At 44.9% G+C, this 26300-nt stretch overlaps 1 protein-coding gene across 7 annotated transcripts in view; it reads right to left on the bottom strand.

Moving 5' to 3' along the window:
- LOC111869356 (obscurin) overlaps positions 1 to 26300 on the bottom strand; it is a 228833-nt gene that overhangs the window by 185585 nt on the left and 16948 nt on the right. For 4 of the 7 annotated variants that reach the window (XR_004513565.1, XR_004513564.1, XM_023860827.2 and 1 more), the window contains exons 1-2: positions 2844 to 8242; positions 1955 to 2067 (exon numbers count right to left, since the gene is read on the bottom strand). Coding sequence is in view for 5 of the 7 variants with exons in the window: in XM_023860827.2 (XP_023716595.1) it covers positions 1955 to 2067; positions 2844 to 7514 (4784 nt within the window). In the remaining 2 variants the exon portion in view is untranslated. Of the gene's footprint in view, positions 1 to 1954; positions 2068 to 2843; positions 8243 to 21622; positions 21736 to 26300 lie in introns of those variants that run through there. The other 3 variants (XM_033753466.1, XM_033753463.1, XM_033753464.1) reach the window with 3 other exon arrangements.

Raw genomic sequence — 26300 nt, 5'->3', positions numbered from 1 at the left:
GCATTTAACACACACTGATTCTCACAGCTTATTTCGCTGTTTGTTTCGAAACTTCCTATTTAAGTCCCATTGCGATCTAGAGATACTTGTCATCTGTAAATATCTCTCCTCAAATGACAGAAAGCGAATGGTCTGTACTGAAACTTAGGCCTAAATGTTGCAAGCTCGTTGCTTAGTTCAAACATCTGCTCCTAAGACACAGAGAAGAAAGCCTCGGTTCAATCTTGCTTTCACAAATGACGCTCTTTAAAATCAACTTGTGGTTGTGTAAATATTAAAGCATATACAGAGAAATGCCACTACCAAGAACCGTGTTCAGTTTATTTGTAAATTTTGCTTACATTCTGATTCAAAATGTTTGACGTGTTTAAATCAGGAAGAGGCGGTGCAGAGGGAAAATGAAAACACGGGTCAGTCAATCAATCAGTCCGGACACATACAGCTCGAAACATACTTCGTGAACGCGTACTGTGCTGCCAACTCAGATACAAAGAAACCAATCTCTCGAAAACAGAAAACCTCGTTTCAATTACGAGAAGTGTAGCTGTTTCTGTGGTCAGGAACATTTCTTCTTCGCTACTGTTTACACAACCAAGGTCTGTATTTCTCTCAAGTTAATATCGAGGGAGTCTCTTCCCGATAGCTGTTGGGCAATAGCAGCAGTGCAGAGTTGAACACAGAACTCACAAATATCCAGACGTGGTGGAAGGTGCTCAGCCCACTTCATCAAGGACGCTCTCTATGCCAGGAATGCGCTGTGGAACTCTGAGCGCCTTACAACAGTTCCTCTACACAGACAAACTGTGTTATACACCGAAATAATGAGAGCAGTTCAGAGTCACCACAACTTGAGAGATTTATTTGATTCAGCCTGTTCGCTGGATCTGCAAATGCAGGACTGTACACGTAATCTCACTGCTTCCTCGTGAGCGAGTGTCCGCAGTATCCAGGGAAATATTTCCGCTGCCCTGCCAGTACAATGGGGTTCTGCAGGGTGCATCTGTACCGCCGATGGCCACTGTTTCTCGCTGTTGACCGTTTCAACTATATTCGGTCTCCCTGGACAGCAACCTACGAAAGATATGCTCAGTTTTGAAGTAAATGTATTTCCCAAATGCAATGTTTGAGACTTATCTTGGGGTTCATTAACTGCAAATATGGAATCCTATTGGCTCAGCCGATGAAACAGTGCGCAGAAAAATAATTAATGATCATCGTGTTCAGAAAACTAGTGAACTTCAAAGATATTACAGTGCATAAAGGCGTCCCCACCTTTTCCGTTAAACTTGCTATAAAAAAGTGCTCTGTAACAGGGCAGCGGAGGCTCATGGGGTTGTGAGACGTTGAGGGTCCCACACTATCTAGACAATCGGCTCACAGATGGCGGTAAGGTTGTCAGCCTTAAGCGCCGGCCGGCCGCCCTTTATCCCCCAGGAAGATTCCTGATACTCATTTCTGTTAGAAGCTGAGTCGCCCCAGGGCCATAGTGCGGCTGGAAGGATTAGGTAAATTGAAAAAATCCAATGACCTCATTGGGACTTGAACCCGCGACCTTCCGACTTGTAGCATAGTGCCTCAACCAACTACTGCATTTAAAAATGCTGCAGGTAATACAGGTTTATATTTTATGTGAGAAGCCAATTCTTTTAGTCGATTTTGATAAACACGAGTTTCGACGGAACATTCGGGAAACAAAGGGAATACAACAGGGACCTAATACCAATAATTCAAATTAATTCCATCTGTAACTTTTAAAATAGACCCACAGGCCTATTCCGTATCACAAAATTTCATTGAGAATCCTGTGGGAAGATGCGAGTATGCAGATGAAACACAAACGGAGGAAGGGGTGGATGGACTACCTCACCATTGCGCCTTTACTTTATGAGCTGGTATACAGAACGCTCAAAATGACACCAAAACCAGAGACCCTCTCTGAAGACCTAAGACTCACTTGACTGGCTCCGGGCCGGTATCCAGAACTTCCACGACGTCTCCCTTCTTGAGGGAGATGGCGTCGACGTCATCAGCTGGGAAGTTTTGCGCTGCTACGAAAACATCGGACACCTGCAAAGAGAAGTGGATCATTTGCAAGGGCAACACTGACGCCGCTCGTGTCTTCCTTCCAACCCAGAACTGCACTTGTATTTACTTACAAGACAACGGGGCAGGCAGGACTACTTTATAAATTCAGACTCATGTCCAAAATGAAATAATTTTGTAAAGTATAATAATAACGTATATAAAGCTAAATTCCATATCTGCCCAACTTGTAATTGCTTTGGAAAATGAATCCAATTCCATTAAATTAACATTAATATGATGCAGCTTACAGCTTTTCCTCAATATATCAATATAGAATCTACCCTGAAGGCATGAGGAAAACCATAGTCTCCAATCAATGCTTCGATCGAGACTCGAAACTTTTACCCTGAGAAAGGACCTGCTCGACATCACCAGGCAGTAGCAGCAGCGCGATAAAGAAAGGCATATAATGAAGAAATGCGAGGTAAGACCGGAGCTGAAGCCTACAAAGATATGTGTCACCACTCTTTTCGGATTTGCCGGGTCCTCTTTAATTCTCAATACGATTTTGGGTCATGAATGTATATTCTCTCTGCAGTGAGCAGGATAACATCCTCAAATTAGGTCGGGGGCAGGAGTGAGGAGATGGATAGAATGAATTAAGCACGAAAAGCCCAACAGCTATTCCCATGGCAGGTACAAACCTGCAATTTCAGACTTCACTTGGCATAAACCGCGGGACTAGCAGGGTGGGCTATTTCGTCAGGCCCCTTGTTAGTTAGCTCGTCCTATTTTCGCACAGTAAAGAAACGACTAACCTCTGATCCCAACATTCTGACAGAGGATGCGCTACGGCTCAGCCTTCCCCCGAGTGCATACGTGTTGTCTCCACTGCCGTTTGGCCTACATCTTGGGGTACCGTATCCACTGGGAGGTGACAATGACCTATCGCCATTAAGACTGCCGTACCTCCTACTGTAGCGGTTGCCGTATTTCGTAGTGGGAGTGTTGTACCCACTTGTGACATTGTGTACATCACTGTCACCATTCAGTCGCGTATAGTTCAGAGTGGACCCATCGACACTCTCCAGAGTCCCTCGTCGTCGGCTGGTTGTGGTCGTGTCGCTCCGACGGCGACAGCTGTCCAGCATTCCCAGATCCTCACAGGAACTTCGAGACGTCACGGTGGCAGCGCTACAACTCGACTCCTCTTTAGCTGCTGGACAAGAATATATGGAGAAGTGGTAGGCTGCCTGGCGTGGCAGCCTCAAGGCTGATAACACGTGCAGTGGTTCGAAGTGGCGTATCCCTGACTCATCTAACACTGTATAAGGTATCTGTCCTGTAAGGACGGCCCTAGCGTTTTCTCTTGGTATTATGGCCTGAAGACCCTGCTTCAAAATAAGCAAGGTCCCCGATGAACGTTGGTTTCTGGAGAGCAAAAAGTCTTCCATTGCCAGGATACTGTTGCAGTGAAACAGGCTGCTTGGGATATCCTTGGATGACTCTAGTGGCAGCTGTTCTTTAGGAACTGCCATTAATGCGGCACTTTCACGCACCAATTCTCTCAGTCGTGGGTCAGACCTTGCGACTTCGGGGTCGCTCTGTAGCAGCCTTAACGCCAGGCAGAGACTGGGCCGCTGTTCGGCGAGCTGACGCATGACGGTAAGACGGCGCAGAATATCCATGGTCACACGGTCACTGGATAGGACCTGCGTTGATTGGGGATCAGAGAGGATGTCCAGGAGACCAGCTACAACATCTGACATTCCCAACGCACGGGCCAGACCTACAGACTGCATCAAAAGCCCTCTCATATCATCATTCTTATCATACATCGATTCGTCCTGCAGAATTTCTTGTATCCTCTGGTCGCTGCGTTCCTGGACAACGCTCACGATTGCCCTCTGCAATGACTCTGTCGCGCCTTTCTCTGTACTGACATCTTCGACACATTCAGAAAGTTTCTGCAACACCTGATCCAGAAAGTCCGGATTACCATGAGTCAGGTGTTTGAATGCAGACTCTAGAGATTCTTCTTTTGTGCCAGTCTTAATTTCTTCCTCTTCGCTAGAAATTGCTTTAGTCTCTTTCAGCAGGGCAGATAATTTCTCCAGTACATGCTCTTCTGTGTGATGTTTGGACAAAATATCCTTTAGAATCTCCAGTTTACTGAACTCTGCTTCGTGTAAGGTTCCATTTGCTTCAACAGCTGTGCGAACTCCGTTCCGTTTAAAGTCGAAGGTCGGAATTTCCAAGGAAACCTGACGACCCAGGGACATCCCTGCTTCCGATAACTGGCGGAGCATTCGTGAATCAATAGACATTTCCCACTCGCTGGCAGGTACGTATGAAGCAGTCACGTGCATGGGACGCAGAAGTTGCAGTTCTTCCGGGGTTATCTCGAAACCCTGCACGGAAAATTCAAAGCCACCTTCCGGGGTGTCTTGAAAATCGGGAGCGACGAAGCGCAAAGAGCCATCTTTCGTCTTGACTGTCTGTCCAGGGACGAACTTCACTTTGTTATCATCAGTTTCTATGACCTGTCCTGGAACGAACCGAGGTCCATCAGTAGTATCCAATACCTCCCCGGGCACAAATTTCGAACCTTCGTCAGTAGATATTACTTGCCCGGGTATGAATGTTGGCCCGGCTTTGGTGTCAACTATCTGACCTGGAACGAATCGCGTGCCTTCGGAAGTCTCCATTGTTTGCCCAGGAACAAACTTCTGGCCGATTCTTGTTTCTACAACCTGCCCAGGAACAAACTTCGCCCCCTCTGAGGTTTCCACAACCTGACCTGGAACAAACTGCTCTCCTTGATCTGTCATAACTACTTGTCCCGGGACGAACTTCTCAATCCCGGGCTCTATCTCAATAACAGCGCCCGGAACAAATTTAACTTTGCCATCCACAGCGCGTTCCAGTTTTCCAGGCACTATCTTTCCGGCCGGTAGTCCACTGGTGGATTGACCAGGGAAGAACTCCACACCATGTGATGTCTGCACAACATGTCCAAAATAAGTTGATATATCAGATGATGGCGGTAAACCAGAATGGGGATTGATTGGTTTAAGCCCTTCTTTAGGAACTTCAATAACATCATCTAAAATTATATCTTCTAATTTCTGTGCCGCGGTGAATTCGATATTATTATTTTCGGCAATACACGTTTTCCCGGGAACAAACGCAGTTTCGCCTGTTGCATTCTTTAATATCTGGCCTTCTACGAACTTTATTCCTTCTGGAGTCTGCAAAGCTCTTCCAGGCACAAACTTAGAACCGACTCCGTCTTTTTCTAAAACAGTAACTCCAGGTACGAACTGCGGGCATCCTTCTGCTGTATTCACAATCTGTCCAGGAATGAACCTAGGACCTTCAGGGGTCATAACAGTTTGGCCGGCCACGAACTTGACTTCTCCTTCCTTCGTAACAGCTTGACCCGGAACGAATTCCCAGATACCGTCCTTCGTCTGTATACTCTGACCTGCAATAAAAATCTCTTCGCCCTGTGCTGTTGCCACAGTTTGGCCAGGTACAAACTTGGGACCATCAGATGTCAGAACTGTCTGACCCGGGACAAACTTATAGGCTTGCGTCTTTGTGTTTGTATTCGAAACATTTTGTGTCTCACTTTGTATCAAAGTCTTTTCGTCCTTTACGTCAATGACGAATTCGTTTTCAGAAACTGTAACATCCGTGTCCAAAATCAGCTGCCCTGGTATAAATTTTGGCCCATCTGGTGTTATCACAGTCTGGCCGGCCATGAATCTCGATCCACCTGGTGTATGAACATTCTGGCCTGCAACAAATTTCTCTCCGTCTCGTGTAGTTAAAGTTTGGCCGGCTATAAACACTGGCACAGTATTTCCTCCACTCTCTTCAGTGACTGCCAGGACTTGCTGCCCCGGTATTAGAACAGGACTGTCACATCCTGGGGTCTTAACGGTGAAACCAGGCACAAATTGGGGTCCTGATGGTGTCTGCAATGTTTGGCCTGGCACAAAAACTTCGCCTTTAGGCGTTTCTACTCTCTGGCCTACAACAAATCTCTTTGCAGCGTCTATGTCGAGCACCAGACCTTGAATTTTGTGAACATCTCCCACTTCTGTTACAACACCTTGATCAATTCGAGTTACCAGGTCTGGTATCTCATTAACTTTCGGTACCATACATTTAATTTCCTCTCTTGCTTCAACAAACACGTCCTTTACGTCTGATGTTTTTGCTAACACTTCTGGATCTTTGATTTTCAGTATTGCGTTCAGTACTTCTGCCTCTGGTTCTGCCAGTAATGGGGTAAACGGTGCCACTGATGGGACTGGTTCAAACCCCGTTGTTTCTCCAGGTTCGCCGAGTGTCTGTGACTGAACGATACCTGGTACGGACACGCTAAGGTCCACTACCTGGGCCTGTATGGGCAACGGCTCTGGCAAAGTGCTGATCATAGGGGTGCCAACAGGTTCTCTATCAAATGCGCCCCAGTCCCAGTCTTCTATGAGGGGCCTGATGAGATCCCTCCAATCCCCGCTACACATGAGAAGACTTGTCTCCGCACGAGAGTGTCTAGGATCAAACCTCTTCCAGTTGTTCAACATTTCTCTCTCTTCTTCCGTCATAATATCGTCTTCATTATTTTCTTCCACTCTGTCTCCATTTACTCCCACTTTCTCTTCAGCTTTTGCCTTCATCACATTCTCCACAACTTTCGCCTTCTTCATTTCATTTATTTCAATCTCTTTTTTTATTTCAACCTCTGCTTCCATCTCCTTTTCTTCAAAAATTTTCTTCATTGCGTCTAATACGTCAAGCCGCTTCCTCTTTCTCTTTTTAGTGGTCATTTCCTCTGCCTCTAATTCTGTTATGACATCTGCGTTTGGCCCTTCTCCATCATACAGTTCTGAAGTTTTATCAACCTTCGGCGTAACGGTTTTTAAATCCAGTGAAATATTTTTCCCCTGTTTCAGTTTGAAAACAACCGTGTCGGATTCCTTCGAGAGCATGATATCACGAACGTCGCCATCTCTGACTGCTAACTCTAGAGCCGACGGAAACACAAGACCGCAATGTCTTTCTTTCACGACATACACAAAGCGGGAGTCCTCCTCAGGAAATGAGATCACACGACCATCTTTAGTTGCTAGGAGCTCCATCATTGTCTTTTCTTGATCAGAGGAACCATCCAGTACCGGCAGTACATAGCGGTAGTCACACAAAACAATATGGCGTCTCCTTTTGTCGCGGGCCTCTACTTCCGGTGCAAATTTATGAGCAGCTTCATTGTTAGTGATCTTGCATTTCCCGCGCGATTTCTTGGACTTGCTGATGAGGGCGACGGGAATGTAATGATGCGAGGGAAGGCCATACGACTTCCCTGTGATGCGGCAAAGTCGCTTTGCATCTGCTGGCGAAATTGGGGGCAAAAGTGGGAAGTAGTTGGATTTCGGAAGGCCGCGACTTTTACCTGTAATTCTGCAGAACGTAGACATATTGATTATATTGTATGTAGCTCCAAGACTTGTAGCCTCGGGTCATAAAATAAACTGAAACTTGTTGAATATGGAGGTCTTCCCCACTCACCGCATACAAAATAAAAATTTCTTTTAAGCAGAAAATTTTCAGGCTTATGTGTGAGAAATCGTATATTTTATAGATGAACAGATGTTAGTTATAAAACTTATGAAACGCTCCAATACCAATCTGAATATATCACTGAACACAAAACGCTCAAATAAATTCACTGCATAAACTGTTCCATACAGACAAATTTCGACCTCAACAGTTCAGGGCACGTGGTAATTATGGTTGATATTCGCACAGCCAATAAGACGGAATGGTTGTGTTGACAAAACACGCACAATTCGCACACAATACGATGAAGACGCGTCACAAAAGCACAGCCTTTTTAATATCAGTCAGAACGTTTTCAACTGCCTCCAAGATCTTGTCCTCTTCGCTTCTCTGACGAAGTAATCGATAATCCAGATGGAAGAAAATTATTTTCGTATCAAATTCAATCGGTGGTTAGTCCAACATAAGCGATGTCAAAAAAAAATCTTTTAAATATGTTTGATTAACTGAGCGTTTAATGACAAGTTTACTTTACTGAGACGAAAACACAGAAATTGAATAACTTGTTGCTCGCAGTTCGTTGCGTCAGCTGTCATTAGGTTTCGTTCTCGTCGTCGTGCCATCGCAGTGTAAATTGTAGGAAGACGCCTGACGCCTGACGCCGGCCGGGGTTGCCTTCAACTGATTAAGGTAACTCTGTTTTGGTTGTACCCCATCGCGAGCAAAAGGACGAAGACGCCCGAATACTGCCGACGACACGGCGTCTACAAATATTACTAAACTCTTTTTCTGTCCTACAGCTGAACAAAGTTTGACGGACGCCGTGTTGCGAAGGTGACTTAATAACGGTCAAGGCTCCAAGGCTGCTGATTCAGAGTGTTGTAACGCGGACAGGCCGATTTAGGCCACTCCGTCATCACGTGGACGTGTCGGCAGTGGAGAGAGAGACCAGCTGTTAGCGTGTGTGGACAGCTTGTACTCTACTGGGCGAAAAGTTTAGTATTTATACATTTGTAGTTTATTTAACTGGGCGGTCTGTAGCTAGCTAGACTGCATTGCGTCGAATGACCAGATCAGGAAGGAAGCTGTAGTGGTCTAATCGAGGTACTATCGCAGCGTTTACCTATAGGGGAGAGGCGAAGGCAACCATGAAAACCCTCAGTATAATCAGTGCTCAGAACTGGGTGCGAATCGGGCGCCCCCCGATAGGAGTCTAGAGCATTACCGCTTGGGACAACTTGCCTGGTTCCACGGCTCTGAGTAAAACCTAAACTGAGGAAGAATTGCAACTTAGGAGTGATCTGCTGCTGTCAGCTGGTACAAGACCTCGTTTCTTTTCATAATGGTTTGAAAACGCCTGGTATCAACAGTGGTGTGTATACTTTACTGCAAGAAAGCACTATAGCTCGAAACAATTTCGATATATATGCAATATTTTGTTTCAGTCTGTTTCAGTATTTATTTTGTCAGTAAAATTTTTCCAGAAATTACAATATCCAGAAGATGGAAATAATCATCATCATGCCCTTGGTTATGTCGTGGCCATCACTAAAACCAAACTGCAGTCGAGACTGAACAAGAGCAGCAACAACTTCAGCCAGTAAACTTCATTCTAGTGTCTGCGTTCGAATGTCAGATACATAAGGTTACATAAAATTCATATATAGGCCTAACAATCGATGCAACAATTGTGCTGTATATGGCGTTAATTAAAATAATGATGGAATGATTTCGATTATTTGTAATTTTCCAGTGGCGCGTAAACTGTAATCCAATAATGCCGCCTATGCACAGATAAAGTGGGAGCCGGCAGAGCTCACTCGCTATAGCGAAAGGATGTGGGCTTGAGGGCCGAGGGTGGATTCCCGGCAAACGTAGAAGAGTTTTCTCTACTACACAGCCTCCAGACCGGCTGTTGGCCTACTCAGCTTCCCAACCAACAGGCACCGGGAGGTGAACCTGACCTCTCACCTCCATCTAGTGACGAGGTTAGGAATGGTGGAGCTATACCTCCACTCCCAGAACATGTCTCTACGGCGTGGTGCTAAGTTAATTAAGCACAGGTACAACTTTATCTTTAGATTAAGCACACGCAAAATCGTATTCTTAACTTACAGGTCTACGTGACGATGAGGCTGACTACCCAAATTATCCTTCAGAGCTAAGAGTTGAACTTAGAGCTTGAGATGGGCGACAGGATACCGCTCCTTCGTGTCTGGGTTCAAAACTTGGGTCAGTGACAGGTTATACTGAGGATTCTAGTGGTTCTCTTCAGTCCCTCCAGCAAAATTCCAAGTTAATACGACAACTTACAGCAATTCGGCTTCCGTTCAAATCCTTTCCAATTCAATAATCATCCGGAAGTTCAATGCTACACACATACGCACATATAGAGTCAGCTATGGAACGATTCGCTTAATAAACCAGGAATAAATAAATACAACATAACTATATTTTAGCGAAATTCCAGAGCCACGTGAATTGACTTGTCGCGTTACATAGGCAACACGGAATACACTGAGGTGCCGTCTCTGCAGACCGCCGCGGCTCCAATCTGCTGTGTGCACAGGTTCTTCTCACGGAAAATAAGGCGGTCTTAGCATAAAGCTCACCAATCTCTGTATATACAGAGACACGGTTCCCAATTTAAAGCCATATTTCGGAAACTGGTTCTATTTTCGTCTTCAGGTGAACAGGACATGAAAGGAAACATAAGTAGAGATACACTAAAACCAATACCGGAAGCAAACTCCACTCCGAGTCTCTATACGCAAGCCTAATGTAGGATTTGAGGTTCTCATAGCGGTATTAAGACTGGGTTATGACGCCGTGTTGACTCTCAACGAACTCTTCGCAGGTTTCAGTAAACTGGGAAGATGAGCAGAGTTCAAAACATGGCAATGGTTTTGAAAATGTTAAAACTTTTAGCTCAATTCCTCCATGGATATTCATGGCGCGATCCATAAACTTATGGGTAACTCTAGGCAGTTTACTTTCATATAAAGCATGATATATCAACTACTGGGACCATGCCGGAACAAACTTATATACGTCAATTTTCAATGAAGAAGATATCAGAAAAATTGTGAAGGTTAAATCCATGAAAATACAGAACCAAACTGTTACAAACAACACTGTTGTGTCTGGCAGCAGATTTCACTTTCAAATTTAAAATTATACAAGCATGAAATGAGACGTGAAGCTGATAACAAATGTTGTACAGTGATGGCTGTGCATGAAAATTTTGCAATTTTTTGGCATTCGCCTCAAGAGACTTAAGAAAATAGAAGAACCCTCTGTCAATGTAGCCAAGTACTCAGCCGAAATTCTAACTCCAGCCCTCCCCCCCAGACTTCACGTATCGAAAACGTTAATAATGTGAAGAACAAGCAGAGATGCTGCGAAAGTTGCAACTTCATTTGAGGTGTAAATCGAAACATGAAAATCAATTTTCAAATAACGTATTCTACATAAAATTCTGCTCTTTGAGAGGGATCTAAGGCTCTGCATATTTAATTCAAAATTACTTTAGACTGGCATCTCTCTAGATCTGAAAACAGTATTGTAATAAACATAAATATATAGTATTACATTATATCTTAACATATTTATAACGTAGCACTCTCTACTATCATTGCATTTGCCCGAGGAAAACCACGGAAACTCTCTAAGGGGATGGTCGGTCTCCGGGCTCTTCAGGAAGTTCCAACATTTGACCAGGACGTTCGGTCCTCCAGACGTGTAGGATAACTGCGCATGTGCTGATTAGGATGCCGCGCAGAACTGGCGAGGGATGAACCTTCTGGTTGGGGGTCGGGAGGGTGATGTCTTGCATGTTAGGGACTGTCACACACACTTCAAAGAATTTGCTTGTGCGATCTAAGCACCGAAGAATGACTCGAGATGCGGTTCACTGGCAGACTCTCGGGTTCCGCGATTATTTCTTGTCTAGAGGGGCTCGCTGCTACCGAGTGAATTACTTACATAACTTGTCACCACGCTCAATTTTGCCTTCAATGGCGTCAGTGTACCTTCTGCATGACCGCCATGTGAATATGACCAGCAGTTAACAGACAGCAAGGCAAGATGACATCCAAAATGAATTGGCCTACGACACACCCTTGTAATAACGGACCAACGCTATAACCGAGTGAAGGTATATTCATGTAAGCACACCATACATACACAGACAATACGCGCAATAAACACAGAAACACGCAATTGGATTGTATAAACGTTTTTACGTTGTTTCTTTATTTTAAATAGTTTTGTAAATACAAAACCTTCTTACTGCTTTAACATCTCTACAAATTCACAACTGCACACACCCAGATTTTGTCCATTACACCCCGAGGGGCACGCGATAGCGTAGTTCGCCGAGGCACTATGCTACAAGCCGGGAGGTCGCGGGTCCGATTCTCAATAACGTTACTGGATTTTTCAATCGACCTAATCCTTCCAGCAGAACTATGGCCCTGGGGTCGACTCAGCCTCTAATAGAAATGAGTACCAGGAATATTCCTGGGGGTAAAGGGCGCCCGGGGCGTAAGGCTGACAACCTCACCGCCGTCTATGTGAATCGACTGTCTAGAAAATGTGAGAGCCTCGACATCTCACAACTCTATGGGCCTTCACGGCCTGTTACGGGGATAGCTTTACCTTACACTTACCATTATAACGAGGGTTACTGTACTGCATTAGCAAAGACTAATATAATCATATGCAGAAGCAATACACCTCAGCTACATCAGTATAAAACACGGATACAATTTTACTAGAACCCCTCTTTTTCATTTAAGCCTATTTGCTCTACAAACAGAAAAACAAACAAACTCTGTGATTTTAGTCAGCAAGCGAACTATACCGACCCAGCGACCGCCACTTGTCAGCGAAGTTAGTGCCAACTTTAGCGGATAGAGGGTGTCGCGTGGTCAGCGCAACGGATCCCCACGGCTGTTAATTTCGGTTTTCTAGACCTAAGTCGTCGTTTCCTTGAAATAGCTCCTCAATTACCCTCACGAGTCTGAGTGGGCCCCGTTCCAAAACCACTACCTCTCAGAAAAATCGAACCCGGGACCTCGGAATCTGTAGCCAGGAACTCTGACCACTAGACCACAGAGGCGTGTCACATTCTTGATACAAGAACAAGAAATCCTCAACGATTCAGCAGTTTCCCTAGAAAGGCCTGCTTGGCATATCGCAATGTTTACATGGGCTCTCTTAATATAAGAAATAATATAGAAATCCAATATTTCAAGAATTGAGAGTGCACTATAATGTCTCCAAACAAATATGGCGACTTTCAGGTGCGTTCGCAACCTTGTTCAGCGCCTATAAAGTTGGCTACGTCAGTCCATCCGCCTCTCTGCGTATACTCATGAAATGCCTCGAGAAATTCTCAACGGATTTTAATGAAACTTGATACTGCGGAGTTTGCTCATGATCTGTTATTCTATAAAAACAAAAACAAATTTTGCGGAAACTGGATCTGTTTCTATCCCAATGCGAGAGCAGGAGACACCTACTCTGCTGGGTCCGTTAGAAGGAGGTAACCTCAATCACTGGGCACTCACTGAGGTGTGTCCCACCCTTTGCCTGATGACGCATACAGGCTGTTTCCCAAACGTTGTGTTCCTTTGTGGTTTTTAGCACGCCAGACGATGGAGAAAGCCAAAAAGCCCAGTAATCCCGAGATTCCAATTTTAGTTCCAACCGCACAAAATAACCGACTCTTACACGAAGACACGCGTAAGTTATATGCGCTTATATCGCTAAATAGTTATGGGAGATAACGACTTTCCGGATACAGTTTGTGGGCGAGAGAGACGGCGCAGTTTCTAAGCAAGCCTTGCTGTTTTAGGGACAATTTATTACAGAACATAACTCATCTTTCTCATAATAACTACACTTTCTTTGCTTGCTCCTGCTAAGATTACACCGTGCAATTGTAACTGGTTTGTTTACTTTGAACTCGTTATCACGCGATATATGTTCCTTGCATTATTTAACGACGCTGTATCAACTACGCATTTTATAAAACATGATACTTATGAATGGTCGTTTTCAAATGATGAGGCTGGAAGTGGTCGTGGTATATCTTACATTATCGTGGCATATTTCAGGCGTAATGAGGACAATTCTACAAGAACCGAAGTAAGAACGGGACTTCCCGAGCAGGAACCAAGAGCGCTAACCACAGCACTGCGACGTTCGGCTAACGAACTCAAGGAATTAACTGTCTGCCTTGCCCGATAGATGGCGCGGACGTTCTGTTCTACAGTAGAAACGTTGCTGATAATCTGAGTAGACAGCATATCATGTTTGTGTCTTCTGGTATGTAGTAGATATGTAGAAACGTTGCTGATAATCTGAGTAGACAGCATATCATGTTTGTGTCTTCTGGTATGTAGTAGATATGTAGAAACGTTGCTGATTATCTGAGTATACAGCATATCATGTTAATTCTCATAACAATGGCAGCCTCACAATATGCTATGGGGTACTCCACTTATGTTAGAAATGTGAAAAGGAAAAGTCACTAAGTTGCATAACACTGTCCTCTCTGTATAAATGGAAGCATCATAAGGAAAGAAAACGCTGGAACTTCTCTCAGTACTGGCCATGGCCTGAAACGGGGTAGTGTGAGGGCGTGTTTGAGTGGATGAACCTCGTTACGAAAAATTTCCAAGGTACAGGACTATACTCCACTCTGAACTGCTTTCTGACTGAAGCACGCAGGAGTACCACTAACCAATGACGTCCTCAGTTCTTCTGCTGTTTAATATAGTAAAATCTGCGATATTCCTATAGTGATATACGTTTCAACATTGTGCAGTCTGGTTATGGTTACCATACTGTCTCCATCCTCAGGGTATAAGTGACCTAGATATGAAAGTAGTATGTCCCCCGCAAGAGGTTACACGTGTTATATTCCGGAAGATCAAAATATGAATCCTCATAGTAGTAACTACCTTACAAATCACATTCAGAGTTCCCATAGCCACGCCGTCAGAACATGTAAGATTTCTCGTTTGGGCTATCAGTGCAGTCACAAGTACCGTACTTTTTTTTTTAATTCGCTTAGTGGAGGTTGGAGTCCAACTGGGTCCATTCGGCACAATTGGCCTATTGTACCTGCCCCGGGTGATTATGATGATGGAGAATTTGGTGGAATGAAGATTGGCAGGGGAAACCGAAGTACTAGGAGAAAACCCGCCCCAGCGCCACTCTGTCTACCACAAATCCCACTTGACCAGATCCGGGATCGAACCCGGGCCGCCGCGGTGGGAAGCCAGCGACTAACCGCTTGAGCTATGGCGCGGCCTAAGGAACCAGCAAAAGAAGGCAACATCTGGTTTCTTGCTTTGCTTATTCTAAGGTCCTGTGGATGGAGGCGGTATAAGCCTTCGAAAGGTCTGGTTATCTTATAACTATACGCCGTTAAACCGTATTTAGAAAAGCACTTGTCAAAACAAAGCCGGTTTGAGAGACCGGCGGGTTTCCCGGACACTTTACTGCTGCTGCGTCTCATGACTCCAACTCCCTCTGGTACCAAATTTAGCGGCCGGTTCAACGCACAGCTCATTGGCTGCAAGTCCTTGAAACAACAAATATAGACCAGTCTCCAGCTACATACACTTCGACATACTCGTATATCGATCCCTGCCATCAATTCGATTCTCACATCAGGCAAAGCCGCAGTTACAGTAATTCGGGGGGGGGGGTTAATATATTCTCCCGATTACCAATTTACCAGTTCTGTATTGGTGTGAAACTTGGTCTCTGACATTAAGGGAGGGACATAGACTGAGGGTGTTTGAGAACAGGGTGTTGAGGAGAATATTTGGACCGAAGAGGGATGAAGTGACAGGAGGTTGGGGAAAACTGTATAATGAGGAGCTTCGTAACTTGTACTCTTCTCCAAGTTTAATTAGAATGATCAAGACAAGGAGGATGAGGTTGGCAGGGCATGTAGCACGAATGGAGGAGAAGAGGAATGCATATAGGATATTGGTGGGAAATCCAGAAGGAAAGAGACCACTCGGAAGACCAAGGTGTAAGCGGGTGGACAATATTAAAATGGATCTCAGAGAGATAGGATGGGATGGATTGGATTGATCTGGCTCAGGATAGGGACCAGTGGAGGGCTCTTGTGAACACGGTGATGAACCTTCGGGTTCCATAAAATGCTGGGAAATTCTTGAGTAGCTGCAGAATTGGCTTGTCCTCCAGAAGACATCAGCTCCTTAAGTAAGTAAGTACCAATTTACCAAGCGTGCCAACTGCTGACTTTACGCGGCAAAGAACTAGATATGGTAAGATGCTTGCGGGTCAGAGAGGAAGCCGCCACGCCCTGTCCGAAGGCACTGTCCTGGAACCTTCACAGACGAACCGATGAAAATCACGAAATGAACCTGAACATTCGTTTCGCAGCCTGGATTCGAATCAGATACCTCCAGCGCCAGATTCTAACGCACTACCGCTGTGTCATAGATTTTATTCCTGGATATATTAATTGCTTATTTAAATGCTCCATAGCAACTAGCGATATCTAGAGCCAAATGAAGCACGGTAACTCTCAGATTTAAACGGACGCGACACTGTTTCTATGCAAGCACTATACTCATGTAAACTGGGAAATCCACGAGAAACTCAACCAGAAAGGACGGCGGTTCTAGCCTAGATTCGAGGGACAGGGCTCACTCCCTCATACGAAGCGCCAGTTCTAACCATTAGGCCGCAACATCAGGTTTCTGTTCTCGGGCTGGGGCACAGCAGTCACCCGCAGCTAGTCTGACAGCTTGCAGTTGACGAAGAGTCGAGTGTTATGGGACGCAACTTCTGGCGGGATATCTCCCTAGCTTCAGCGATAAATGCGCTATGCTCTTTTCTGCTGAAACCAACCCAGGGACGGTCACACTTTGGTCACCTAACGCAACACAGTTGCTAATTTAAATTTGGAAGCACAATTTCCCTGCCAGTGGCTCTTCGGAAATGCTACTTTGCTCCGATATAAGTTCCGCTCTCTCACTGTTTCTCGTACTTCCTCCTGCGTCAGCACCTTCCTTGTGCGCAGGCCTGTGTTCAAATTATCGTACAAAAATATACACAGACTGACAGACAGTGGAAGTATTATTGTCTGGGTAGTCAAAGGGAAGAATTTGCATCACAATGTAAATGTACACGGAGTAACTCACGCAGATTTACCTATCTTAAGCGGTACTAATTAGACACCAACAAATGTTCCTTACTTATCCATATACTTCATTTCACTTGACGCATTCGTTGTATTCGGTCATACACCCTTGGTTGGATTGGTCTTCAAGCCGTTGTGGTGTTACTCCAGAATCGAAAACATGTTGTCCATATCCTGGCTCATTTGCCTCGTCTGGATACAGCGGTAAATCAGGCCGTGCATCCAGAAACAACACACTCCATTTCCAGCGTTCAATTCATGCCAACACCATTGCTGTGTTGCACTCTCGCATGTCTTCTCTGTAGTTGTGTAACCGTGGTAAGCAGCTCTCGTAATGCAGCCGTCAAGTGGCGCTTCCGTTGGTGTTCCCGCGAACTCGTTGCAACTGGCGAGGAACGGAAGCGTACTTAAACTTTCTATCGTGCATTGTGAAACAAAATTCGCAGTCAAGATTTCCAGCGTGTAATTCGTTTTTAAGTCGAAATATTTGACAGCATATGCCCTGTGACGTTACATTTCAAGATATACATCACTGCCACGCGGCGAAAGCTATCAAATGATCAATTCAGGGGTGCCTCTTAGTTACAGTAAATACTCAAAGCGACTTCTGTCTGTTTCGAGGCAGACGCCATTGCGCTTCACGGCATTATCTCGAACATGCCTTGACACGTTGGCATAAACCGTTGTCACATCTGACCAAAGTTTTGCCACAAGATCTTCGAGAATCCTCTGAGGAACTGCATAAACGTGCGTAGAAGTTAGGTCCGGCAACTGAGAAGGCAATACAATCAGCCTTCAACGTCCGATAAACATTCCTGGCTACGTCGCGTTCAACCGCCGCCGAACACCGTCCCCACAGTGCGCTGGAACTCCGTCGTGTTGAAACCACAATCTATGCTTCGCCGATAGAGGCACATTTTCGAGCAGCCTCGGTAGAACAGTTTCCAGAAAACCACGATAACGCTGAACAATATTAGCTGGGAAATCACAACATGTCTTATACGATTCCAACCCAAACGCCGATGCTGTAATTGAATTTAAATACATATTCATGGGTAGCACTGGGATTACCTCGTGATCATTAAGGTGACTGTTGTGGACGCTAATACATCATGACGCGTATAAAACATGCTTCGTCTGTCCACAGAATGTGATGCAAAAACAGCTCATCAGCACGGTGCTGAGCCGTAGAGGATGGTCGTCTGGAAACAGAAGTGCACTCCGTGAGCAATTGATGGTCGTGTAGTATAAATACTTCTGGAATGGGGAAAATCTCATCCAGGAAAGTCGGTATCTCCGCCGAGATTCGAATCGGCATCTCCCGAATACAAATCTGAAGCTTTACCGCTTGAGCCAACTTAGTCTTACTTCCTGAAGTTGGCCTGGGAGAATAAACTACAGGGAGCATCACGACACCCGTGATGCACACTAGAATTCGTGGAGCTTAAACTTCAACTGCACCATCGTCACGTGGTGCTCAAAATGACCCTTAGCTTATTTATCGATGCTCTTTCTGTTTTAGAGCTCAGACACGGTAATGAACCGTCTGGTTCCATAAAATGCTGGGAAACTCTTGAGTAGCTGCAGAATTGGCGGCTCCTCAAGAAGGGCTCAGCTCCATGGGTAAGTTGCTAGCTGTAACTATACCCTCACTCCTCCATACGTCTTATTAATTAATAAAGCACAGGGAAAACTTTGCATTATTTAGCTGTTTGCTTTATTCCACCACGACCTGAGAAATCGCCAGTGCTAGGCCGGCAACCTGGTCGTCGAACAGGCACTCTGAGCTTCAGGCAGTGTCTAGTGTGAAACGCGTACCTACACTCCACCGGCCATGGCAGAATCTGCAGACACGTGCATGTCTGGAGATCCCGCGAAATCCAATAACCGTCATTTCTATAATAAATACAAGTTTTCGCCAAATAGAGGAACCGTAAGCACCGAAACACCGCGAAATTTCCATGAAGGGATCCACAATTTTCTTCAGCATGTTGTTCCAGGTGATTACGCATCCTTACAACGTGCCAGAACTGCGGTCTTGGGTTCAAATCCCGCCAATTGAATGGTCCTGAGTTTTTATGTTTCCACAAATATCTCTTTTGTGCAGACCCCAGAAACAAGAGGAGCCGGGATAGCGCAGTCGGTATAGCGACTGGCTACGGACTGGACGACAGAGAGGTCGGAGTTCGAGTCCTGGTAGGGTCAAGAACTTTCTCCTCTCAAAGTCGTCCAGATCGTCTCTGAGGCCCACCCAACCTCCTATCCAACGGATACCGGAGGCTCCTTCCCCGGAGTTAAAGCAGCAGGGACGTGAAGCTGACCACTCACCTCTATCTAGTGTCAAGGTCAAGAAAATGTGGATCTATACATCCACTTCCTCATACACCATAGTAGTGGTTAATTGGTTAAACATAGGGACAACTTTGCCCTCATGCAGACGAAGCAGCTCCTTAAGAACGATACCCCAGGTCCTAATTTCAACGATACGGGAAACAGAAACGCATACGTTTCCCAAGTGCATATTCTGCTGCTCAGTGACTGCTCTGTACCACCCACAGAACAGTGTGCTAAGGCTGACCACTACACCGGGATTAGGCCACAAGCTCGGAAATAGCAACAGCCTCTGCCGATCATCACTTTCTGATTTCTGCGTTGCCGGAGAGATGGCAGTAAGCTATAAAATGTTGCCGTGCCTTCGTTTATATTTAGATCGTATCTGCAATATTAAAATAGTCTGAAGCAGTTCACGTGATGAGTGAGCAAAGCATTTGATGTAAGAGCAGGCTAAAATGCTTTTAGGTTTGTATAACATACAGAGCTCTTACATTGTAACGTGGGCATCTTTCTTCGAAGCTAGGAGCGAATTATAGAGTAATATAGCTGGTGAGAGGCGGATAACGAACGCTGTTTTGCGAATTTAACTTGCGAAAGAATTGCATTCCTCGGTTACACCTGTCTTGCTGCAACACGCATTTGGTTTACATTTGCTTCTCTTCGAGTCTTCACAATAACTAGCTCAAAATTAGTACCGATGTGTCTGCAACTTTGTGCCTTACGCGTTCAGCAAATTGTATCACGTAGAACATTTGAATCCTCCACGCTACAGTACAGAGTCTATATTTTATGCAGTTCCACAACAATACCATAAATGTATCACTCAAATGGCATCAGTACTGTGGTTTGGCGTTGCTAACGCCCAACAGGGCCTTCTCAAGTCAAATCAATGTTTAATCAAAAGTATAAAAATGTCTCTTTTTTCTGAAATCGCAAATCTACTCAATATATACGGTTCTTCAATGAAATAAGTTTTGTTGAAATTAGGTAAGAAGCATAGAGGTCGTAGAATTTCAAGTAAGGTTCACCGCTGCACATCTGAAACCCAAAAATGCTTTACTGCAAGGCATTTCCTTCATTAGGGGTACAGACGAAACACGATAAGAAACCAACTGGACCGTTTTCCAATGGCAGGGAAATAAATGGTAAGATGCTCAACACATTTCCTCTTTTACACTCACGACAATACGTTGAAGAAAGCAAGTCACAGAGTCAAATTTACAGTTTGGGGGTCCTTGGGGCAATCAAAACTTGGACGACGCCCTATCAGTAACAACAATTTTTTTATTCTTATTTCTAATAATAACTAAAAATACATACTGACTTTTCGGACCAAATGTCTCATTAAATCCCGGGATTTTACTTTTGTTTACTGAAGGCCCCCCGAACGGCTCATGCAGGTCAAGCGGCGCTTCATGTCTTTCTATTTTGTTTCCCACACACTCGAACCTGCCTCAATCAAGCATATTTTATGCACACGGTTTTCTCGAGACTCTTCATAATGCATTATGGCGTGTCTGCGGTGCAGTTGCCGCAACTTCATAGAAAACTATTTTTGTTAGCGGCGCAGAACTCACTGTTTATGTCATACACATTCGGTGAAAGGCCCTATATGTGGGATAGGCTCTTCCAATTTTTTCTGCTTCCTGATAGAGGCCCAAAGAAGTTCGGAGAAGCAGTATAAGATAAGTGATTACATAAGAGAAATTGCTCTTAGGCTATTTACTGTGCTGAAATCCATATGCACAATCACAGAATAACTGGGTTTTGCGAAGCACTGTTTGGACATCCCTGGTGTTAAAGACAAATGGAAACAGATCCATACTGACTAACAAGAAAAGACGTATGATTAAGCCTTTCACAGATAATGAAGACAAACACATCAGTCGGCTGGCTCTATTAACCAGCAGAATGCAACATGTCGCCCCTCAGCATAAAATACGTTCTTCACTCAAAGACTGAAAGTAGTGTCTACGGCATGAAGCCATTTTATTCATTTATTTGACTGATGTCAGTCGCTGTCATGGCACTCCACGGCCGTGCCACAGCTCGGGCAGTTAAGTCGTCGACTTCTCCTCGAGGAGCCTTGGGTTCAATCGAAAAGTGTCTTCATCTAAGCTTGGATGTGCACAAAATTGCACTGAAGCTGGATTTTTCCGAATCCTTTCCGCCTTTCCCTGTTAAGCTCCATTGCACCACTTCCCCGTTCCCCGTTCCCCGTTTCAATTTTGCAACAGCACTTTCAACCTCAAAAGGGCTAGGATCAGGTACTAACGGCTCAGCTGTATCGATTTCTGCTGCCTAATAGCACTGACCCTGTGTACATTCAATAACAGAGAGTAGTTCCTCCACCTATTCAAAATGTTGTGGGCAATCTGCAAGCAGATCTCCATTCTCATCCTTCACTAAGTTAATGCTAGGCTGGTCACCTCTCTTAAAGTCATTTATTCCTCTATACAGGTCTCAAGGGATAACAAAAGAGCAAAGGTTACTGACCTCTTCTATTTGCAAGACATCTTCAGAATTCCCGAACAAGGACACGTGATGCTCCTCCTCTGTCGTCACCACCGACCGACGAGTTAGAACTGAACTCAGTTCCTCAGTGAATGCTGTAACAAAAATATTTATAATTGTATGACAATTGTGTCACAGGGCAAGCTGACACGCCCCCGTTCATGTTCATAAATTTCTTTGTAAGAAGCTCACAGTTAACACACACTGCGGGGTCACGACTCTGCTGCCAGTATACTCCCTTCCGAATGTTTCATCTCCAAAAATATTTTACGACTCTTTAAAAACAAAGTATTGCGGGTCTGCAGCAAACGCTGTGGTACAAAATTTGTCTTGTTCCGTATCTGTCCAATATAAACCCGTTTTATAAAAGCTCAAAATTCACTTCCGAATTTACCAAAAAACGGTGCATACAAAACATCGGAATAAAGAATAAAACGTACTAATTCGAAACATTTTCGGTAGCCTATGGGGCTATATTAAGAAATGTACCAACAAATGATTTCTGCTTCTATGCATTCGATTAAGCTTTGCAACAGTATATTTGTATCTGCAGCAGATCAACGTAAGGACTGGCGAATAATCCAAAACTGCAAAGAAAATGTTTGGAAAATTCCAAAATTTGAGTGCACCTCTCCTATTCTCTTGTCCTATAACCTGCTTAAAAATGTTCAATCGTTCTAAACATGGAAACTGCAAGAACTGCATTTACTTACTGTAATTGTCCTACAGGTCAATATGACTGCTATGACGCTGGTGTAAACCACAAGGAAAGCAAAGCAGCAAGAGCCTGCCCGTAGGCCTCCGCTGACCTTAAAACACGTTCTTAATGCAGTCGTTAGCCTCAATGCGTCATTGTTTACAGTCCAATTTCAGCAGTTGAGAGGCGATGAACGTATATACTACTTAAATGCTGTAGCAAACTGTACAAGAAAATCGCTACAATTAAGTAGTGCGCAATTGTAGCTTTCATGTACTGTGTTGTGAGTGACGGCGTACGAATTGTTATGGCAAATGACAATGGCCGGAGGTTTGCGCTCCTCTGCCAGGAAATGGTTCCACACAGACTCCATCCAAACCATAAAATATCTGCCGCGATTGATCGATTTAGAGGGACTGGAACATTTAAGCCTTTTGCTGCGAGGGATCCGTCCGGACACTTGATGTTGAGGAGCGCGTCCTGTGTCCTGGACCGCGTCAGCGTGGCACAAATAGCGGTAGAGTTAAATGTTGCGCAACGACCGTTTACAGAAAGCCCGGGGTCTCAAGCCCGCAGATTGTACGTAACAGGATAATTCGTACTGGTGGTCTATTGAACAAAGTGCTGAGCTACCCTTTACTTTTCGCCAGCGCGCTTTTTCACATGTCAGGTTTTCATAAAGATGGCATCATAATCTTTTACAACCACCACCAGTGGGCAAAGGACAATCCTCACTGTGTACTCCAGTCTGGACACCAGCGACAATGCAGCATCAATGTTTCGGCAGGTACTGCTGCTGGCTATTTGGTAGGTCGGCATGCTTTGCCAAGTCGGCTTACAGCCCATCACTAACGATACCTCCCGATCCAATAGAAGATGCAGTACTGGCGGTCAGACAGTGCACGTGGTTCATGCATGAAGGTGCTCGAGCATATTTCAGGGGTGTTCTGCTAGATGGACCGCCTCTGTGGTCTAGTGGTCAGAGTTCCTGGCTACAGACCCAGAGGTCCGGGTTCGATCCCCGGCACTACCAGATTTTCTGAGAAGTAGTGGGTCTGGAACGGGGTCCACACAGCCTCGTGAGGATAACTGAGGAGCTATTTCCTTGAAATAGCGGCTCCGGTCTAGAAAACAGAAATGAACGGCAGTGGGGATCCATTGTGCTGACCACGCGACACCACCTATCCGCTGAAGTTGGCACTCACTTCGCCGGCAAGCGGTGGTCTCTCAGTCGATATAGTTCGCTTGCGGACTAAAACCACGGAGATTGTTTTGAGTTTGTGCTAGATGTTTTCAACGGTACCTATCATAACCGACGGACAGGTAGAGAAGGACATAAATCGTGGCCCTCACGCTCACCTGATTTGAATCCTCTAGCTTTCTATCTGTGGGGGCACTTCAACCTCTATTGTATTCACGTTATTATCTCAACGTAGACAACTCACCGGCCCATTGTGAAACTGTCAGCTTTGAACGGGTTCGACGCTACATAATAAGACGTGCCCAAACAAGCATTGAGTCTCATAGAGGATACTGTGAGTACTACTTGTAAGCGCACCCTGACAGTGCTGTAACTTGGAAAGGAAGCGTTTGCAAACCCATGTTTGTATGAACTTGTTTTCTTGTTTTGCTAAGTAAAGCTCATCCATCAAAGTTAGACCGCACATTCCAGAGACATCCTTTATAATGAGAAATTTAGGTCAGAGAAAATTTTCTTTACCCTTACCCCTGTTTCCCATAGCGACAAAACCAAACATAAAATGTCGTCTATTGCGAATAAAGCACAAGAAGAGTGGCCTACGACGTAACAGCGTTGTCTTCTAGTACAGAGTCACTACCACCCACTTGCTGGAACCCGTAGGCCTATCGCGGTCATCATAATCCTAAGACACTCTTACGTTTAAAAGCAAAAACCAAATTTCTTCATAAAAATATATTTTGAATAAATATATTCCTCCTCACTACAGGTAGGAGCCGGGATGTCTCAGATCAGGCTACACGACCAAGATTCGCTTCAGGCAGTGGAACCCACCGAGTCCAGACCGCCCTCTCTGCAACAGTACCGAGGGCACTTCGCCCTTGGGAAAGTGGGCCATGCGTACATCTGAACATCCACCTCCATCTAGTGCCCAAATTCTAAATACGAGGAGCCATACCTTCACGATCCGGGATAGATCGGGCGGTATAATGACGGGCTATGGAATGGATGAACGGGGTTTGATTCTCAGTAGGTGCAAGAGATTTTTATCTACGTCAGAGCGTAAAGACCTGCTTTGGGGCCCAACCAGCCTCCTCTCCAATGCGTACCAGGGGTCATCTCCCAGAGAGTTAAGCGGCCGGGAAGTGAAGCTAACCATTCACTTCCATCTAGTGCATAACTCAACAATGGTGGTGGTGCTTAACAGTTAAGCACAGGAACACGTTTACCTTCTTACCATAATTTAACTCCCACATATGTCTTCACCTTGTTAACAAGAGTCCTCCATTGGTCCCTTTCCTAAGCCAGATCAATCCAGTCCGTATCACCCCATCCCATCTCTCTAAGATCCATTTTAATATTATCCTCCCACCTACGTCTTGGTCTTCGTGGAGGTAGTGACGACAATGTATAAGAAACCACCATGTTCATACATGCTGTCAAAAGTGAAATAAATGGACTGTATATATACGTGTGTGCGCGTGCGTATGTGCGTGTGTCGAGACGCGTAGATCGATTATCTCCAAACATCTGAAGCCTATTATCAAGTCAGAGTGTTGCGGACATGGTGACATCTTATTTGGCCAATGTACAGATGGAACTGCTTAAAAATGTGAGGGGGAGGGCGGGTTTCTCGTTAGCATGATGCCATTACAGAGCTATCATGACGAATCACTTGCCAGCGCCTGGGATTTTAACGTGATTCATTGAACTATTTCGCGAGCTCCCGCCTATGAGGCAGATACTTCTTGGCGCTACAGCCAGACTTTTGCCCTACAAGTTCTCTACAATATTATTGAGACAACCGGTGGGACTCCTTGGATGAGCGATCAGTCCGTTGCAAGATTTATCCAGTCAACTCAGCAGTTTATCTTTGGCGTTTCAGTCTCCTTGTCTCCTCTACTGCAGGGACCTTCTAAATTATTTCTAAGACAAACGTTAGGATCCAAATACAAGAAGTCTGCCTACATGCAGCACTTTCTTCCTGGCCATACACCTGGATTTGAACCTCAGATCCCTCTAATGTATGTTTCTGAAGAGATAGTATTGATAGTATTCCTTGGTGGCGAGATCATAGATGACGCCTCCGCCATCAACTACCAGTTTCGTCTTGGTGCTGGCCCTCGATTCAAATCCGGCCGTTCTTGTATCGCAGAAGCAGGAGTATTCTAAATTCCTGTTAAGGCAAGTGGTAAGACTACTTAGATTTAATGTAGGCCCAAATCACCAAATTTAATTTTAATATGACGCGCTGTGTCACAGAAAATAAGCATTCAGGTGGACAGTGACCACCTCCAACAAGGCAGTCACTTTACGCACAATGTGCAGACAACGCTTAAAAGCAACTCAAGTTCATTACGTGTTTCGAAGCAACCACATGAACGTGTCATCTGGAAGTCTTTAGTCACCAGCTATTTTTCTGGGAATCATACAAAACTCGCAACCAACCAAATGTACTCACAGGACACTAATGTCCTTGTTTATGAAAATAAATTCTGACACTTGCTGTGTTTTGTCAACAGTGAAGACTTCATACCATCGAAGTCTCCTACTGCACATTACAGGCCCACTATTCATAATCTGAGTGCCATATTTCAAAACGGAAACGCAATTTCCTTTTGCATTGCTGAAGTACAATGCAGCTGGTAGAAGAGAATGCTGCCGCGTGTTTCCTAGGCAATGCGATATGAAATTGTGTGGGTTTCGGATTTGGACAAATATTTACTGGACGGGTACTCTTTACACTCGCAAATACAATTATTCGC

This window comes from Cryptotermes secundus, unplaced genomic scaffold (genome assembly GCF_002891405.2).
Source record: "Cryptotermes secundus unplaced genomic scaffold, Csec_1.0 scaffold630, whole genome shotgun sequence".
In the NCBI taxonomy this organism is placed as follows: domain Eukaryota; kingdom Metazoa; phylum Arthropoda; class Insecta; order Blattodea; family Kalotermitidae; genus Cryptotermes; species Cryptotermes secundus.
The sequence above is the reverse complement of the archived record's forward strand: the minus strand, read 5'-3'. Positions and strand labels throughout refer to the sequence as shown.